Source organism: Musa acuminata, chromosome BXJ1-10, assembly GCF_036884655.1.
Source record: "Musa acuminata AAA Group cultivar baxijiao chromosome BXJ1-10, Cavendish_Baxijiao_AAA, whole genome shotgun sequence".
NCBI lineage: Eukaryota > Viridiplantae > Streptophyta > Magnoliopsida > Zingiberales > Musaceae > Musa > Musa acuminata.
Genome location: NC_088336.1, coordinates 25,702,607 through 25,720,039, shown reverse-complemented (window position 1 = coordinate 25,720,039; position 17,433 = coordinate 25,702,607). Strand labels below are relative to the sequence as shown.

The 17,433-nt window shown below is 38.2% G+C and overlaps 3 protein-coding genes across 7 annotated transcripts; all 3 read right to left on the bottom strand.

Annotated features, from left to right (window-relative positions):
- Nucleotides 1-599: 599 nt before the first annotated feature.
- Nucleotides 600-3,825, bottom strand: LOC135595009 (ammonium transporter 3 member 3-like). Its single transcript, XM_065085512.1, has 5 exons — nt 3,060-3,825; nt 2,698-2,983; nt 990-2,251; nt 814-911; nt 600-734 (listed from the first exon to the last, which is right to left on the bottom strand). The coding sequence occupies exons 1-3, from the start codon at nt 3,702-3,704 to the stop codon at nt 1,725-1,727; spliced, it is 1,458 nt and encodes a 485-aa protein (XP_064941584.1). The 5' UTR covers nt 3,705-3,825; the 3' UTR covers nt 600-734; nt 814-911; nt 990-1,724.
- Nucleotides 682-1,219, bottom strand: LOC103969762 (multiple organellar RNA editing factor 9, chloroplastic-like). Its single transcript, XM_009383411.3, has 3 exons — nt 990-1,219; nt 814-911; nt 682-734 (listed from the first exon to the last, which is right to left on the bottom strand). Exons 1-3 carry the CDS (start codon nt 1,217-1,219, stop codon nt 682-684), a joined length of 381 nt encoding a protein of 126 aa, XP_009381686.3.
- Nucleotides 3,826-6,674: 2,849 nt separating the features above from the next.
- On the bottom strand, nt 6,675-17,321 carry LOC135595755 (histone-lysine N-methyltransferase ASHH1-like). 5 transcript variants are annotated; one of them, XM_065087090.1, is made up of 12 exons: nt 17,251-17,321; nt 17,082-17,184; nt 16,763-16,873; nt 13,356-13,420; nt 11,773-11,929; nt 10,324-10,410; nt 10,044-10,128; nt 9,876-9,969; nt 9,266-9,464; nt 8,847-8,881; nt 7,648-8,107; nt 6,675-7,093 (listed from the first exon to the last, which is right to left on the bottom strand). In XM_065087090.1, the coding sequence occupies exons 3-12, from the start codon at nt 16,763-16,765 to the stop codon at nt 6,821-6,823; spliced, it is 1,458 nt and encodes a 485-aa protein (XP_064943162.1). In that variant the 5' UTR covers nt 16,766-16,873; nt 17,082-17,184; nt 17,251-17,321; the 3' UTR covers nt 6,675-6,820. The 5 variants fall into 5 exon arrangements, with proteins under 5 accessions (XP_064943162.1, XP_064943165.1, XP_064943161.1 ...); XM_065087093.1 differs by lacking the exon at nt 16,763-16,873 and having other exon boundaries at nt 17,251-17,297; XM_065087089.1 differs by lacking the exon at nt 17,251-17,321 and having other exon boundaries at nt 17,082-17,223.
- Nucleotides 17,322-17,433: the final 112 nt, after the last annotated feature.

Here is a 17,433-nt window from a genome sequence, read left to right as displayed (position 1 = left end):
ACATTATTGATTGTATAAAAAACTATATTGATTGATCTCTCAATGTTAATCAAGTATTTTCTGCAAAGAACTTTCAAGACTATTATATGTTTGCCTTCCTTCTTCCCCACTTACCGATCGTGCAATTTCAACGCCTCCCACGATCACCAACCGAGAGAACATAAACCAGATGTCTTGTAATCCAGCAATACATGCTCGGATCTGTTTGAGCCCCCTGCGGCATTACAACAGATCGTCTTGTAATCCAGCAATACACACTTGGATCTGTTTGAGCCCTCTGCAGCATTACAACATGAAGCCAATGAAAACAAGTGTTGGGTGCAAATTTCGTTGGTTCGGAACTGTTGAAATTGTCGAGTCAATGAGTCCAAACTGCTTAGTTAATATACATGCGATCTGACATCAATTTGATCTAAAAACTTAAAAGTCAAAACGAAATATATGTCATCTGATATTTTTTAGTTCTTATTAACATCAGATTACAACATCCGAATTTGGGATTATTGAAACATCGAAGAGATTACGTTGAAAAACTCATCCGAATTTATTTGGTCCTCACACAGATCATTTATCATAGCATAAACAATACAAAATAAGATGCCTCTCAAGTTTATACAAAACATTCATCACAAACTAAGGGAAAACAGATCGATAAAGCTTCATCGCGTCGCAGAATTCAGGCTAGAATATCTCCAGTTGGCTGTCGGGAAAGATTTGAAGGACGCCAGGTTGCTCTGCATCATCAGATCAGCAACTTATCATGACCATAAGAACAGTGCAGCACGATCGTAGTCTCAAGGAGAGAGTACGTACTCATTAGTGCGGAGGCTTGTCGTGGACTGAGGCGTGCTTCGAAGCCGGAGAAGGCATAGTCGTAGACACGTATCAAAGCTTTCGTAGCAGCCTCCTCGCTGAAGCATCACCAAAGAGAGACCAGAATCAAAGTTGGCAGTCCATGTCATGGGGAAGAAGAGAGCAGCTCACGTCACCTGCCGAGAATGGAGGCGAGGATTCTGATGGTGAAGTGCTGTGGCTTCTCGCCCTTGGGCAAGTCCACGACGGCGATGTAGCTACCTGCCGAGGACGCAGGCGCAGGTGCGGCTGCTGTGTCTACAACAGGAGCGCTGGAGTCGGAGTCGTAGTCGTCGTCGCAGTACGAGGAAACAGAGGAAGCAAAGCATGTGCAGAGGACGAGGAAGACGAGGACGTGCCTCTCCATTGCCAGCTAACGATGTCCTTCTTCCCTCGCCACCCGGCTCGAGATTTTATAGCGTGTGTTTGTGCACCGTAATTGGAGGTCAGTGAATGCTTGCAGTTAATTTCCTGGAGTTTGTGAAGACAAGAAGGCTGGAAGATGTAACCCACAAGCGTTTCCTCACTGCAAACTCGAAACTTAACACGGCTTTTAGAGGATCGATCAGTTTCATTCCAAAGGAAATATATACTGTTGCAGATGCATTACAAGCAGTTGCATGAGCAGTTTTTTGTTGTATGTTTGTCGGTGTTCGACATCAAAATAAGATTTTTTCAACTATACGAGGAAGTTCCTCTATTTTGTTGATGAAAATTCTTTCTCCTAATTTGTATAAATAAGTGATGAAACATGTTAATATAATGTATTGAAGTATTTTTATTTTTTTAATAAAGTTTTTTCGATAATTATTCTTATCTTCTATTATTTCCTTCAAAAACAATTAATGCATCAATAGAACTAATTAAATACTTCAAACGTTTTGGGTCACGCCAGTAGGAACATGAGGACGCTGCGATTCCAATTGGGAGTTGGGTGGTCCATGCGTCGTTAGCTCCAACGCCTCCCCGTCGCCCCACAACGCGTAGGCTTCCTCGCCATGCACTTCGTCGTCGCCGATCTTGAGCTGGTCCTCGGACATGCGGAGCGGGACGACGAAGCGGATGGCCGCGCAGATGGCGGTGGTGACGACGGCGTTCCACGCGACGACGAACCCGGCGCCGACGACCTGCTTCAGGAGCTGGACGCCGCCGACGCCGCCGTAGACGCCGCCGCGAGAGTGGGTGACGGGGAGGAAGAGGGCGCACAGTACAGGCTCGGCGAAGAGGCCGGTGGCGGCGCCGCCGAGGAAGCCGGCGACGGCATGGGTGTGGAAGACGCCGAGCGTGTCGTCAATGTTCTGAAGGAAGGACCATCTGCGGTGCACCACCATCATGGTGAACCAGGGGATGCTCCCGGACAAGATCCCCATCACCATGGCAGCCCAGCCTTGGACCAGTCCTGATGAGCAACACCGTAATGGATCACACCATTCCTCCGAAAGAAATCCTCACAAAACAAGACGACAATAAAATATGTCGCTTGCTGCAGAAAGGCGTTGACCTTTCTGCTGGTTTGTACGTCTTTGTCAACCCCAATACAGAACACGGTAAGCACTAAATTTCCTGTTATTTTACAGCTAAATAGGAGGCTAATTAAGCATCACCTAATATTCCTTATGGTCGAAGCTTACATGCTATAACTTTAATTGAACAGGCCAAGAACGTAAGCATCAAAAAAAGTAATAAAGAAATCAATGTGGTCGTCTGCTATAGATTCAGTTCGCTGCGGAAATGGTCGATGGTCAAATGTTGGCAGAAGTCAACAGCAGATAGATTTCAGTAAGGGAGAAGGCGGAATCAAGATTCTGGGTCGTCGTCTACGAATTCTAAAGTTAGGCGTGTTACCTGCACCGGGTGTGATGCATACGAGGCCGGTCATCATCCCTTGCACGGCGCCGATGACTGACGGCTTCTTGAAGAACACCACATCGAGCGTCGTCCACATGAGGAGGCTCGTCGCGGCGCATACGTGCGTGTTGAGCACCGCCATGGACGCATCGATGTTGGCGGCGTAGGGCGCCCCGCCATTGAACCCCGCCCACCCCATCCACAGCAGCCCCGCCCCGGCTAGCACTAGCAGCACGTTGTTCGGTGGGAACCTCTCTCTGTCGCTCGCTGTCCTCGGCCCGACCTACACATACATGCGCCAAGTGTAAGTGATCGGCGTGTGTGGAGACGCAGAGGTTAGTGTGAGATGGATGGAGGACCCAGTAGGCTGCGGTGAGGCCGGCGATGCCGGAGGAGAGGTGGATGACGTAGCCGCCGGAGTAGTCGATGACGCCCCACTGGAAGAGGAAGCCACCGCCCCAGAGGGAGAAGGCGCCGACGGTGTAGGAGAAGGTGAGCCACAGTGGGACGAAGGCCATCCAGGCTTTGATGTTCATCCGGCCGAGGAGGGAGCCGGCGAGGAGGACGACGGTGATGGCGGCGAAGGAGCACTGGAAGTAGACCACGGAGGCCATGGGTAAGTAAGGGGTGGACATGGCGGTCTCCACGGTGCCGTTATGGTAGAGGTGGGTGGTGGCCGGAAGGGCCGCCCGCTTGATGAGGAACCTCTGGCCGAGGGCCGGCTTGGCCTTCCCCCAGAAGGGGACGAGCTTGTCGCCGAAGGACATGTTGTAGGCCCAGGTGACCCAGCAGATCCAGACGGCGGCGAAGGCGTACAGCGCCATGAAGGCCGAGTTGACCGCCCACTTCTTCTTGACGATGCTGCCGTAGAGGATCACAAGTCCCGGAACGCTCTGCAGGCCGACCAGCGTGGCCGACACCATCTGCCACGCGTTGTCCCCTTTGTTCAGCCACTCCGGCACCGCCGCCGACGTGTTGCCCTGGTACGCCGTCGGCACCGCCATGGCCACAAAGCTTGCTCTTCTTCCCCGGCCAAAGGAACTACTTAGTCGGGTTCGTGGCTAAAAGATACAATTGCGTGCTGCCATACCAGCGAAGAGATGAGAAAAAAAGGACAGATTAAGTCGCTAAACCAATGCATTTGCTGTAACCAAAAAAAAAGATAGCATGCATGCCACTCTAAATATCAACATCCGTCACTATGTACTTGCGCAGTTGTTAGTTGTCAAAAGTACACTAATGACAAGGAAAGCTAACGCTAAACTATGTTATTGAAGCCTGATTTGTCTTGTAAAATTGTTTCCGGGATAGAGACAGCCAGAAGAATGAATTAGTCAGAGTTTTCTTTTAGTTATTTGTTGAGGGGATAATGATGTGTCGATTGATCCATTAATATTTTTAGCTTGTAAGGTCTTACCAAGCACCATGGAAATTTCTCCTTGTTGACAAAGGGCTAATATTCTATGTGATGCATGTTATTATCATAACAAGGAAGATAATGAAAGAAAGCTGTCAAGCATTATATCAATGGGGACAAAAATAAAAAAGAGCTAAATATATATATATATATATATATATAAAGATGACAAGTATTAGTCAAAGAACTTTTGGTCCCTTGGCTGCAGAACATGGAGATTTCCCCTGCCAATAAAGATCAGTATTTTCATGTGGCATTAAATGATCAAGGATAACTCTAAAATTCGAACTGTTAGGAGATCATTTCTAAGTTTGTGTCAAGTTCGATATTTCTACTTTATCCAATTGATAAAAACTGACCTGGTTGAAGAAGACTGATGGATCAGTAGCTCATATGGATTGGAAGTGTCTCAGGACTGTTAGATTTTATGCTCGTAATCTCTTCTCGGCACTCGCTAATTTGATAAATAAAGAACAAAATTTTCAGATTTGATGAGTTGGAGAGTTGTGATGCTCTTGATCTTTTCCCAGCACTGACTAATTGTCAGGGTAACAACACTATGCTCAAAATCAAATTTAAATTGAAAATTTCAAGAATTACCCAAAGGATTGGAAACAAAGATCCGAGAGAGAATATGCTTGCAATCCTGGAAAATATGAACAATTGCAGAACCTTGTGTTGAACAGATCTTATTCTCTGTAATCAAAGTGGGGCTCTATAATGCCAAAAGGTACCCACTTATTTCCTGCTTATCAAACTAAAGGTGACCCCAAAAAAAAAAGGAAAATGCATAATTCTTGGTATCATATGGATCTTCAAAGGGGTATGCTCCCACCTACGTGCATTAGTGGTCTATACCAACAAATATGCCCTCTTAGAACAAGTCAAAGAAAATAGTAGCATAATTTTTCTTAAAGACAAAAACATAATGGAACGCGAGATTTTGCTAGTCATGAGTATTGACATAGTCTTTTTACTTATTATATTTTGATATTTATTATTTTAGATTAATTATTATTATTATTATTATTATTATTATTATTATTATTATTAATATATATATATATATATATATATATATATATATATATATATATATATATATATATATATTGTGATGTCGTTGAATCTATGTAATGAGAATCAAATCGTGATGAGATCACAATAATGAGATCGATTCATTTTTAAACACAGATCCTAAATAATCTCGATCATAGGTTACTCGAGAGGGACATCAAGATAACCGAACAGACTGGTGTTGTATACTCATCCATATGATGGATGTAGTTGGTCTCATAGCTGCTCGTGTGGAGACATTAGGGATACGATACAAGTGCTCATCGGGGAATGAGTTCACTAATTGATCCACCTACGAAATGCTGGATGATTGATGATGGTGTCCCTAATGAGTGATAATCCACTTTCGGTGTCATGAGAGGAATATCTCATGTGTTCTTACTCAAACAAATCTCGGATTAGAACAATAGTTCTTTGGGGGAACTCTTACGAGGTGCTAGGATCATTCGGATTGAGAGAGAAATAGTTCTATGGGAGAATCCGATTAAAACAAGACTCGAATAGAAATCGTATGAGTCTGACAGCACCATGCCTGGTATATGGTCTCCGGGATATTAGATGGATGAGGGACTGTGGGTACATGGTAACTGAGGACAAACAAGTCTAATGGATTGGATTCCCCTATATCGTCTGGGGACTACAGCGTGGTGGCCTAGTACGTCCGCAATCGATGAGTCGAGTGAATTATTATGAAGATAATAATTTATTGAGCCAGAAAGAGTTCTGACAGGTATGATTCACAGCCAACTCGATATTGGGCCTGGAGGATCACACACATATGGTAAACATTACGATGAGTAGAGGTTAGAATATAATATATCCGTCGGAGCCCCTATCTTATTGGATATCCAATAAGCCCTTGAATTATTGGATCCTATGGACGAGATCCAATAAGAGCCAATGAAAGATTATTGGATAGAGATCCACTAATCTAAAAGGTCATATCTTATTGGATATCCAATAAGCCCCTGAATTATTAAATTCATGGATAAGATCCAATAAGAACCAATAAAATATTATTAGATAGAGATCCACTAATCTAAAATGCTTGGTAGTTGGATGAAAATCTAATACCCAATATGGAAAGATTCATTAGGATTAAGTTGATAAAGAACCTCTATAAATAGGAGGAATTCAGTGATTCATACACTAGAACTTTTGCTTGCCTCTCCTTGTTGTGTTCATCGCTAAAAAGAAGGACACTTAACCTCATTCACCCTTTCCTAGATATCTATAAAAATTCAGAGATATACGATCTCCCTAGGTAACACAATCTTTACTATACATAATTTTTTATTTCGTGAATTTTACGCATAAGGAATTTTGTTTTCTATTCTTTGGCTGCGTATATGATGTCACCCCCAAAAATTTCCCAACAAAATTATGATAAAAACATTTGATATTAATCAGAGTTAGCAGATACCAATTTAATTTAATATTAATCAATCACTTCCAAAAACTGAATTAAAAAAATATGCTATAGTAAATAAAAAGTGACTATTTTGCTCATTCAACAAATGGTATGATCATAAAAGGACCAACTTAACCATGGACTCAACCGTCTTTCCGCATATCGAAGGCAAAATGTCAGGCAATACATTTCAGCCCTTGAATGCAACTAAAATTTCAATGACCATTTTCCAATAACAAAACCTCATTTACTGCACCATCTACCTGAGGAGATGCATCATTCGACACCCGGGGAACAGTGGCTATGTTTTTGATGATTGAAGAGTAGAAATCGAAGTCCGCTTTCAGTTTGCAGCAGCTGGCTTCAATCCATTTTTCAGCAACACTGGTTGAAACACTATCTTGGTTGTCCCTCTCATGTTCCTCGATAGCAGGCCTTATCTCATCGTAAAGGGAATCAAGTTGAGCGGTAGCCTGCTTCTTTGATTCCTAAGATGATTCAGAAGCTTCAGAACAATATAGGTATTGACCAACAACACTCGTTATAGTTTTAAAAAAAAAACATTTTTTAATCAAAATTATTAAGTTTCAAACTTATGTTAAAGTAGTCATTTGGAGTCATACAAAACTCAGATAACCAAGGTTCATTCAATGGAGGATCTCAAATATGGAAAAATATACTCACAAGATCCAAAGCCAATTATCATGAAAATAAACAGAGTAAATCAATCATACACTACAAAGAAGTACCAGCACTAATAGTGAATTAGTAAAAGAAAAGTTTGCAGTAATAGGATAGAGCATTTCAATCTGATTTGTAGTCAAACCAAAAGCACTTTTTATTAAAAGCATATGACCAAGTTATCTTTGAATAACTTGATTTGGATATCACATTTGGGTTAATCCAGGAGAATTGGACAAGCAGAACTGACAACTGAAACTTCAGCATCTAAATCATACCAAATCATAAATCTACAATCCACCTTCTTAGATGTTTAAATAACAACATATCCATAGAAAAGCATCTAAGGAATTGTTCTTACCTCATAGGCAATAATTTCTTCACGTGCTTCAGCCACAGCTAAACGTTCACAGATAAGTTTCACATTGACTTGCTTTCGTACTCCAAATTTTGCTTTCCCACCAGGATAGCGTGAAGAGGTTTTTGATAAGGAATTAGAGTCTATGTGATAATTTCGGCAAGCACTGTTACTCCGAATACGAGAAATCATTGCACTTTTACGAGCAAAATTTTCTTGAGCATTCTCTGCATACATACACTCATCTTCTGTTGTTTCATACTTCACTCCATTGACTTCCATAGGAACAAAATTCAGCGGTTCCACCACCATCGGAATTGATTCAGAAAGCACTACAGAACCAAAGCCATCTGCATTTCCCAGAAAATCTTCATTTTCTTTATATGGGACAATGGCTTTAAGAGACTTTGATGTTGGTTCATCATCCTCAGAATCATAGAGGGGTACATTCTCAACCGAGTATCTGCCATCATAAAAAGTCGATAATCACATGAAAGCAACCACACAAGCTTCTACCAGATTTGCTTTAATGAAATTGTAATCGCATATAACCATGAACATTTGAACAAGAGACACAGGAGATTGCAATGACAACAATAAAAAGCACCAATCCCTAAAGTCCCAACTATTTTGGGGTTACAGGATGCGGGAAACCAAAATCTTAATTTTATTAATGTATCATTTAGGTGAAGTAATCTACATTTGTTGCTAACTAAAGTGACTGATTCAAATGTTTTAATTAATTGAGATGAATCAACTCAAGATGCATATCCCTAGGGAACAAAGTGGTTCCCTTTTTTGCTGTAACATGATAGCCATGCATTGTTAGTCAATGTAGATTAAGCTTACACCAGTATAATCCAGAAAAAAAAGTCATACATGTTTAATCATACAATAAGTACAAGTTGCTTGGTCTCAGCCTAACCTTGATCGGAACAGGATTTTAGCTATATATTCATACTCCACTTCTATCCACATAAACTAGCCAAGCTTCCACAGGAATTACCAAGTGATCAATGCTTAAGATTGGCTTTTTATTACCTTATCACCTAATGCAACTCGGCTTACTGTTAACAAGCCACAGCTGAAACTGCTATCAGACCAGCTCAAGCTACCATGGATTGCTTTGTTTATTTACAGTTATATGCACAGTAAATAGAAATTTTCAAATTCGAGCAACAGAGTCAGGGTAGCAGACTTACCGGTCATCATTATCTTCCCAAAGATAGGTGGCCTCCTGCAGAACATTAGTATCATGATAAGGGGAAAGAAAAATTAAAATAATTACTATTTCTATGCAACTGAACAGAAACAAAGTCTAAGATTATAAAACCACTGCAGTTGCTGGCTCAACAATAACAAACACCAAATCAAAAGATTGATAAAAGAAATATTTTGGAAAGACCAAAAGTGTCTATTAAAATGAACACACAAAACTTGGTACTGCCCTTATTGTGTGTATACCTATGAATAAACACTTTAAGAAGAATACCACAGAGGCAACTTTGCAAGGGCTACATGTACAAATATATGATTTTTTAATGGTATATTTCAACAATGAAAATTTATTAACCTCTAAGAGAAACCAAATTCAATTTAATGAATATTAATTCTACTTCACCTGGAAGCCACGAGATTTAGCTCCAAGAAATCCAGAGCAACAGGCTGCACCACAAAGACAGCGCACCTTAGCACCACCATACCATTCAAAGTTGTAGTCATAAGCCAGTTCAGTTCCGGCAGGAATTTCTTGCTTTGCAAAAATCCCAACTCTTACTTCTCCCAACACATTCCACTTCCTTGTTTCACAGTTTGGCTGACTGCAGTTTGCAAACATTAGATGTCAAGCAAACATTATAGGCTAGCAACATATTGTCTGTCCAGCAAAAGAACATACAAATGAAGGGAAAAGAGAAGTAAATTTAGTAAAATAAACACAAAAGATTAATAAACGGGAGGCCTTCATAAGACTTTCCAATGTGGGTATAGGGAGGGTCAATATACTCAACCTTACCCACACAAGACACATTATTTTAGTTATTCAAATGTTTCACCAAGGTCTTAAAGAAACAACTTTACAGTGGTGCATGCGAATGGTCACCCTCAGTCACAGAAGACATGATTGATGAATCTAGCCAAGCTGCCTTTCTCATGCCAATGGCCATCATTGCAACTGAAGAAATTCAATGTGCAGAAAAGAATTCATGTTTTAAAAATTCAAAGATACTAACCAAGAATGGTTGATGAATCTAGCCAAGCTTCCTTTATGAGTGGCATCAATCGATTCATATGCATTGAGATAAATAATATATGCATCTTTCAATCCTGGAAAAAAACACATTGATGCATAACTAGAACTGGGAGGCTACAAGATTTCACCCAAACAAATTGTTCTGCACCTGCAGATTCATAGGCTTGAGACCGTTGCTTGGCTTCCTTCCATGATATCACTTCCCCACAATACTCGATAACGAACTGTCCAGCCTAAATCACTCACAGGTACAATAACCCATTAGATGAAAAGATATAACTTGCTAAATAAGCACAAGAAATGCAGCAGCCCCAACAGTGTGTGACAAGAAAAAATCACACAGGTATTAGAAAGCTAGTTATAAATTGCTAAAAGTTCATGAGTGTTTTTACATAAGCCTGTCTCATGGAAGTTGGATCTCCCATTACCTTAATATTCTCATCAGCCAGAAGACCCCATCCACGACCTTCAGTTTTAAATAATCTTGACTTGGCGTATTGACATGTTTGAAATCTCTGGCAACATAGTTATATTGTCCAAAAAGAAAACTGAGGATGCTAAAAGATAGAATAAATAAGAAAAGGAAGCAAAATGACAATTTTACGGTAACCAAAGGATCACCTACAGTAAGATAATGAAATAAATTAACTCTTGACTTTTAAAATTAACATATCTCACAGAAACATGAACTCATGTGTTTTGATTTTCTTTTGAGTAGAAAAGCTGGCCAACCAAGGAACCAAACCTTGGGCTTCCCTTTTCTCAGCAGAATATATCTTATTAAATTTGCATATCTCATGAAATGAAAAATCTATAACACAATAATATTTAAATTTTACCAATTAGTTAATATAGATTCATGAGACATTTCAGGTTATTAAGAAAGTATATGAGCATAATGTAGGAATGAGAAGTGGGTGAAACTGCAGTCACACAATTGCAGACTGGTAACAAACAATAACAGGAGGAACTCCTTCATTGAGCATAGTTTATAAACTCGCTATAGACTTAGCATAGCAGAAAATGAGAGTAGAGGTTTGTAAGAGTAAACATTAAAAAATTTCATATTAACTGTTGACATTTTTTAATATTCATTTGTTGATCTAAATCTTGTAGGTGAGGTTAGTTTATGAACTCACTATAGTATCAATATGCATTCACTAAACCAAATTCACTTCCTCCTGTATTTCTAATAGTCAATCACATATAAAAGCCTTTTTCTTGCCTTGGATGGAGATATTTTTATATAAAGCTTTAACATCAGGAATAGATTAGAAATGGAATCATAGTAGATTATTGCATCATCTTTGTTAAGTTCTTCCATTTGTTATATGATTCATCCCACATGCAAAGTGCAGGACTATGTCAAGTCGGTGATATTATGAAAGACACCATAACTTATCAAAAAAAAATATATTTCAAGCAAACAGATTGACTATAAATTATAAAAAGCATTAAATAGACTAGTGGTTGAAAAGAGATGATGTTCAACTGGAAAGTTGATAAGAAAAATGTTGAGAAGTTTTTAGATAAAAACTAGCAAGCTCACTCCATTGTGTATTTACAATATGCATAAGTCAGTATTTCATCATTCAGGAAAATAGAATGTGTAGACTGTAGAGTAAGATATCCAGACAACAAACAGTCTGAAGCATGCGTGAATGTCTTTATTATAATATAATGTTGCAGAACTTTGTTGCATGTCTTTGTTATAATGTGATGATGAAAAGGTTTAATCTACAGAACAAAATGTTGTAGTTCACATAATGTGTCCTACTTTGTTATCATGCTCCACATGCTCCTCATAAATTTAAGCTATTTAATAATCGGATTGTGTCAGACATTCTTTGACAGGTAAATTAAAAGGTATCACTGACCTGATTTTTACAGTGGCTGCCACTAGGACAATAACCAGGTGTACATTCTGTGCTAGTCAATACATTCAAGCATCGATCTCCACATGCGGATTCTGGATTACCGGCATCATATTGGCATTCACAAATAGCTATGTCTTCCTCCTTTTGCTTCTTATGTCTGAACAAAATGTCAAATAATAAAAATGATGCTGCATGCTGTTATTCATGTTTATTGATCCAGTTACTCAAAAATTGCAGTAGGCATTTTAATTATTGATCGATATACTCAAGATGGTAGTGATTGGATGAGCTAGGTCTGAATCACTGATCAACCTGCACTAAGTCGATACACAACCAATCACGTCAACCCATCATTAATCAAGTTTTATATAATGTTTGGCTGATATGTCCTTAAATAACTGGAGGGGTGACCAGTTAATTATAGCTGCAACCATTATTGAGAAGAGAAGAGGTACATTCCCTTAATTCCTCTGAGAAAGGATTGATACTTCTACTGGTAGCAAAATTTCATATCTTACTTTATCATCTGCTATCAACATACCAGGCACTTGACCATATACCAACAGGAGCAAAAGAAGACATAATGATGATTATCATAATAATTTTCATAATAAAGTACAACATCATTTTCATAATTGAAGCTAAAGTTTTGTTATCACTGTGAATTTATAGCAACATTTCCTAGGAAGTGTTCAAATTATTCACAAGTGTTTCACTATCTGAATGTCCTTTAAGTATTTTTAAATTCAAAAAATCAATTTAGTCAGTTGAACTATTTGGTCAGAGAAAGTTCTAAACTATACATGATTTACTATAAGTAAAAAGAAGTTATCAAATGTCCTATTTTGTCATTGTTACCATCATTCTTTGTTCTCCAATGTAACATATTGTTAAAATTGCAAAATGCTCGATCATGGAAAACAAGATAATAAGTTGGTGGTGGTTGACTAGAACTTTATAACATGTTAATCAAACCAGTCAGGCCATTCTTAACCAGAAATGTCAATCAATAATAGCATTTCATATGAAGTTTTTAAAATTATTCCTAAATTTTTCACTATCTCAATTGTGCTCCAGAAAAATCCTCAAATAAACAATCTAGTCATAACTGTTAGTAACAAAATATTTTATATTGAATATAGGTGAATTATTAAAAAGATGTCATCAGATCTGTTACGTTATTGCCATTGCCTTCTCATTGCTTGTTCTCAGTGATTAGCATATCACTGACAGTGATATTTTTTTTTTTTAAAAGAAGTAACACGGTGATTAGCATATCAGTAATTTCATCCCTTTTTTTACCTCTTTACAAGCTTTATTAGTTATCACTTACACGATGAATGGCTTTTTCCTTTTTTAATAATATTGCATGCTTCCAGCTTTAAAACTCCATAACTTGAGATAAAGGTTATCGGTTTACAAAGTTTCCATGTAATCAGATTTCCAATTTCAAGTTACCTACGTCCACCTAGTCAACAATGGGACCAACTTAAATCATGGAGCAATTATAATATCTAAATTTTCATATACTATGAATTTTGTTAATAAAATGAAAGAATTCATACAGAAGAAGAATAACTCACTTTCGATACAAAAATTCATTCCTCTCAATAAGTTTATAAGCAGGTGGGAATTCACCTTGTTGATCCTACAAAGTTGGATTTCCATTAATCCCATCATCACCTCAAAAAGTAATTAAATGAGAAACAGAAGTCACAATTTTGATAGTTACAATTGTACTACTAAGGCTACAGGCTACTATAATAAATTACTGATGACTTAGTTTAAATCACATTGAAAATCTCAAATCAAAATGCAGAAAGTACAAAAGAAATGACAATCAGACGAAAGATCTTACACAACAACGAGTGACACTTCAAAAGACATAAATATCCTTGATCATACCACGTCAAACTTCTCATAAAAAACTACAGGTTAATTCTCAGCCATTGCAATAAACCCACTTATCTAGGGAATCATAATCAACTAAGTTTGAAACATGTAGAACTCATCAAGCAAACTAAAAATGAGGAAATACCAAAACCAGAGAAAATAAGAAAGTGGTCTGTGGAAGTAAAACGTACCAAGTCATCATTATATGTTCCTAAATCATGTCATCCAGGGTTCACTAAGAGGTATCCTCCAGGTGCATGGGCTTTTATCACAAACTGTTTTGATGGCTTTCTTTTAAGGTACAGTAGAGACAGTTCATATGGATGTAGAATCAGCCAAGTAAAATGTACTAGTCCAGATGGACTAGCACCGAACTCAGTTGTGTTATCATGACTCATATTCTGTTCGATAGAAAGGATTCCTTTGAACACTATGAACACTGTAGAGAAAATTATAGGCGATGTGCATATTGTCCACATATTTATAGTAAGCTAACTTTCCTGCGTTCTGTACTTCTAGAAAATGCAATGAATTCCCCAACTATCTTTTAGACTTCTGTCAAAAACTAAAACTTCATTATGACAGGTTAGTTCATATTGCAATCTTGCAAATGCTAACTCTTTTTTTATAAAAAACAATGTCATCCAGAAAACTTCCCCTTCTGTCTTTCTGATAGCCTTGAGTTTTCATAGGATTTGGATCTCAGATTTTGAGCATATAATCAAAATGTGTAAACTAGATTCTCTTTTTTTGCCTGACCAAAGGAAAATATATCATCTAAATATGATTTCAAAATCAGTTCCATCAATAAAATTGAAAAGAACTTACGAAGTCTGTTGATTCAAATCTGTTCCATGCTTCTGGCAATTTAAATGTGCATCTTATACATTGCAGAAATATTTTAAAATATAGAAAAAAATTATTGCACAGAATACTAAAACCACATAAAAAGTTAACATAAATGGTTGGCTGTGGTTCGATAAAAATTTTGTTTATCTCCTAAATAAAGTAATTTTAGAAGATTGCCCAAATTAGAAAATAAAAAATTTATTTATAATCTTGTGAATATACTAAAATAGATACCATCGATGTGCTAGCACTGCACAAAGTACACACTCTTAAATCAGCATAAGAAATTATAAATGGGAAGTTTCTAGTCAAGGTGTGGAAAATTTGGAGATATAAAACTTTCAGGTTGTCAAGGGTAGTCAATTCATGCAAAGCACCTTCCAACAATCCTACAAGAAACTTTGGGACAGCTTTCTCAATATCATTAGAACCTGGAAACCTTCTCATACAATTCCGACCAGTAGTCCTGTATCTCGAAGAATTAGGCAGAGAAAGTTGATGAGTAGATCCAAGTACTTCCAAAATATACAAGGATCCAACCAACACGACGTCCTTTGTTGGCATGGACTTGAGAGCACGTGATGCAGATATATAAAAACTAAATGTTCGAATTTAATTATATTTAAATTATAGTAGTCTTTAATTCCCAACAAACATATCTTATAATGAGTTTATTTTCAGTTAAAAAACTAACTGTCAGAAAATAAATAAATAATTTTATTTTCAGGAGAAAAATAAAATACTAAAGGGGCTAGCTTTTTTTAAAAGCTTAAGTAGGTAGGAGCTGGTTAGTTCTTTTTAAATGAGAAGACTGTCAGTTAAATTTATGTAAGATAACTACACAATGAAAGAAAGTTTTTTTCATTTGGTTGGCTCATCTTTATTTGACTCTCTTCAGCCATATATCTTGAGGTTCTGCCAGTATTCTTGATACTAACCACACTTTTGGCTCCTAATATGACATAAAGTTGTTATCAAATCCATGTTCTCCTATCATTAGTTTCAATCTTCTTTATCGTGCTGGAACTATGGCAGCCTCCGAGGCCAGTTGTATGAATTGGTATGATAGCTCTTTTCAAGAAGATGGAGAAAAGGAACTATTTCCACACATTGATGAGAAGACATAAGATGAACTCCACAATTATTAAAGAGACAACTTCAAAATCTGAAGAAGAATTAATTATAGAAAAAAATACCAAAAACAGAAGATCTAAATGAGCTCCAGTAGAAGTTGTTAAAAGTTTAGACTAATGAGTTGGAAATTATAATGAAGTGTAATCATATGACATCATAAAAGTCAGGAAATGCACCTCAATACCAACCAAGAAGCTGGGTTTGAGTTAACTTTGCTTCAGTTGATTCTAAAATAGAATTTCTATTTCCATTTCCATAATCTTATACTCTAATTAACCACAATGTTAATCATATTATAATTGCTTTGAATGAATCACTTAGAAAACTAGCTTTTCGTACAATCAAAATTTCATAGTGGCGTGTTCCAATTCAAATTCTAGAAATATAATGTATCCAACATTTTGATGCATGTTTACAGAAACAAAAGAATTAAAAAAAAGGGTCAAGCATAGAGCCACAGTAAACCGGTAGTACAACAATATGAACCGGTCATCTAAGAAAAGATGCAAACCTAAAAGGAAGCATTCCCATCACCAATCTTCATCTAGTTATGTAGTTGAGATCTCAAGAGAAATCAGCATGATAAGTATTCACATTAATACTATTCGCTCATAAAAAAAGATCATTATAATTACAAAATATGAAATTCAAGACGCTGGACACTGAAACTGAGAGTATACAGAATCATCATTATTAAGCAACAACAAATATAGAAATATTTGTTCTTGCTTATTCAAGTAGAAATCCCAAATATGAGTGCAGGATATGGAATCCTACCATTTAGGATAGATACGCACTCTAATGGTATATAGCTAGTCCGATTCAACAGAATACCATAACAAAGTAGCAATCGCAGAGAAATTTCGCCAGGTGCAACAAAGAATCAAAACTATTAGGATGAACTCGAAATAAGAGCTTATAACCTGACTCTCAGCAAATCAGTATAGCAACACACATCTGCAGAAGAAGTAATCGGTTGACACAACCAAAAAGCCGAAAGAAGTTTAAGAACGGACATGCTACATGAAAAATTCCACAAGGTTTCGTCCGTGCTGCAATGCTTGCTCAAGAGAGATAACAGAAGCAAACAAGGAGAAAAGATCGAGCGGCGCACCATAAGGTTTCGGAGCCCCCTCCCCCCCTCAACTGGGAATCTCCTCTAAAGATCCGCCGGCTAGAGTATCGCCGGGTGCAGAAGGCAAGGGCAAACGCGCAAGAACGTGTCCTAAAGTGAAGAACGCCGGTCAAGAACAGAGAGCGCAATTGGGGCGAGAGGCAGAGAGAGAAGACCGGCGGCAGAAAATGGGCGGTCGTTGGTACGCAGACGATACGTGGAGTAGTAAGCAGCGCACGATCAGACGGCACACAAAATCCACGGGAAACAGTAGGGGCATTAACTTAAGCAAACAATAAGAAAATATCGAGCGAAGTACCATAAGGTTTCGAAGGGCCGTCAATTCCGAATCCCTTTAGGAGGTCCGCCGGCTAGAGCATCGCCGGGTGCAGAAGGCAAGAGCAAACACCCAGGAAGGTACCCTAAAGCGAAGAACGCTGGTAAAGAACAGAGAGAGAATCTGGGAAAGGAGGGAGGGAAAGACTGACCGTAGGCCGGCGATCTGGCGGAGGATGGACTGTGGGAATCGGTCGCCGGGCCGGGCCGTAGGGAAAAGGGGTTTTAAATTTGGGTGTTGGGTTTCGTTTCCTCTTCCAAACCCAATATACATTTTATTTAAAATAAAATAAAATAAAATAAAAAAACCTAACTAACTAATTAATTTTGGAGAT

Bases quoted from the DNA above. Each gene is read 5' to 3' on its own strand.
- LOC103969762 (XM_009383411.3), bottom strand. From the start codon at position 1,219: ATGGAGAGGCACGTCCTCGTCTTCCTCGTCCTCTGCACATGCTTTGCT. The intron at 912-989 runs GTGACGTGAGCT...GTGATGCTTCAG, and splicing joins CTCGCCTCCATTCTCGGCAG to CGAGGAGGCTGCTACGAAAG. The intron at 735-813 runs GTACGTACTCTC...CTGATGATGCAG, and splicing joins ACAAGCCTCCGCACTAATGA to AGCAACCTGGCGTCCTTCAA.
- LOC135595009 (XM_065085512.1), bottom strand. From the start codon at position 3,704: ATGGCGGTGCCGACGGCGTACCAGGGCAACACGTCGGCGGCGGTGCCG. The intron at 2,984-3,059 runs GTCCTCCATCCA...ATGTATGTGTAG, and splicing joins GCCTCACCGCAGCCTACTGG to GTCGGGCCGAGGACAGCGAG. The intron at 2,252-2,697 runs GTAACACGCCTA...GTTGCTCATCAG, and splicing joins ATGCATCACACCCGGTGCAG to GACTGGTCCAAGGCTGGGCT.
- LOC135595755 (XM_065087090.1), bottom strand. The intron at 9,970-10,043 runs GTGCAGAACAAT...GTTTTTTTCCAG, and splicing joins TCAAGCCTATGAATCTGCAG to GATTGAAAGATGCATATATT. The intron at 9,465-9,875 runs GTTAGTATCTTT...TGCAAACTGCAG, and splicing joins AGATTCATCAACCATTCTTG to TCAGCCAAACTGTGAAACAA.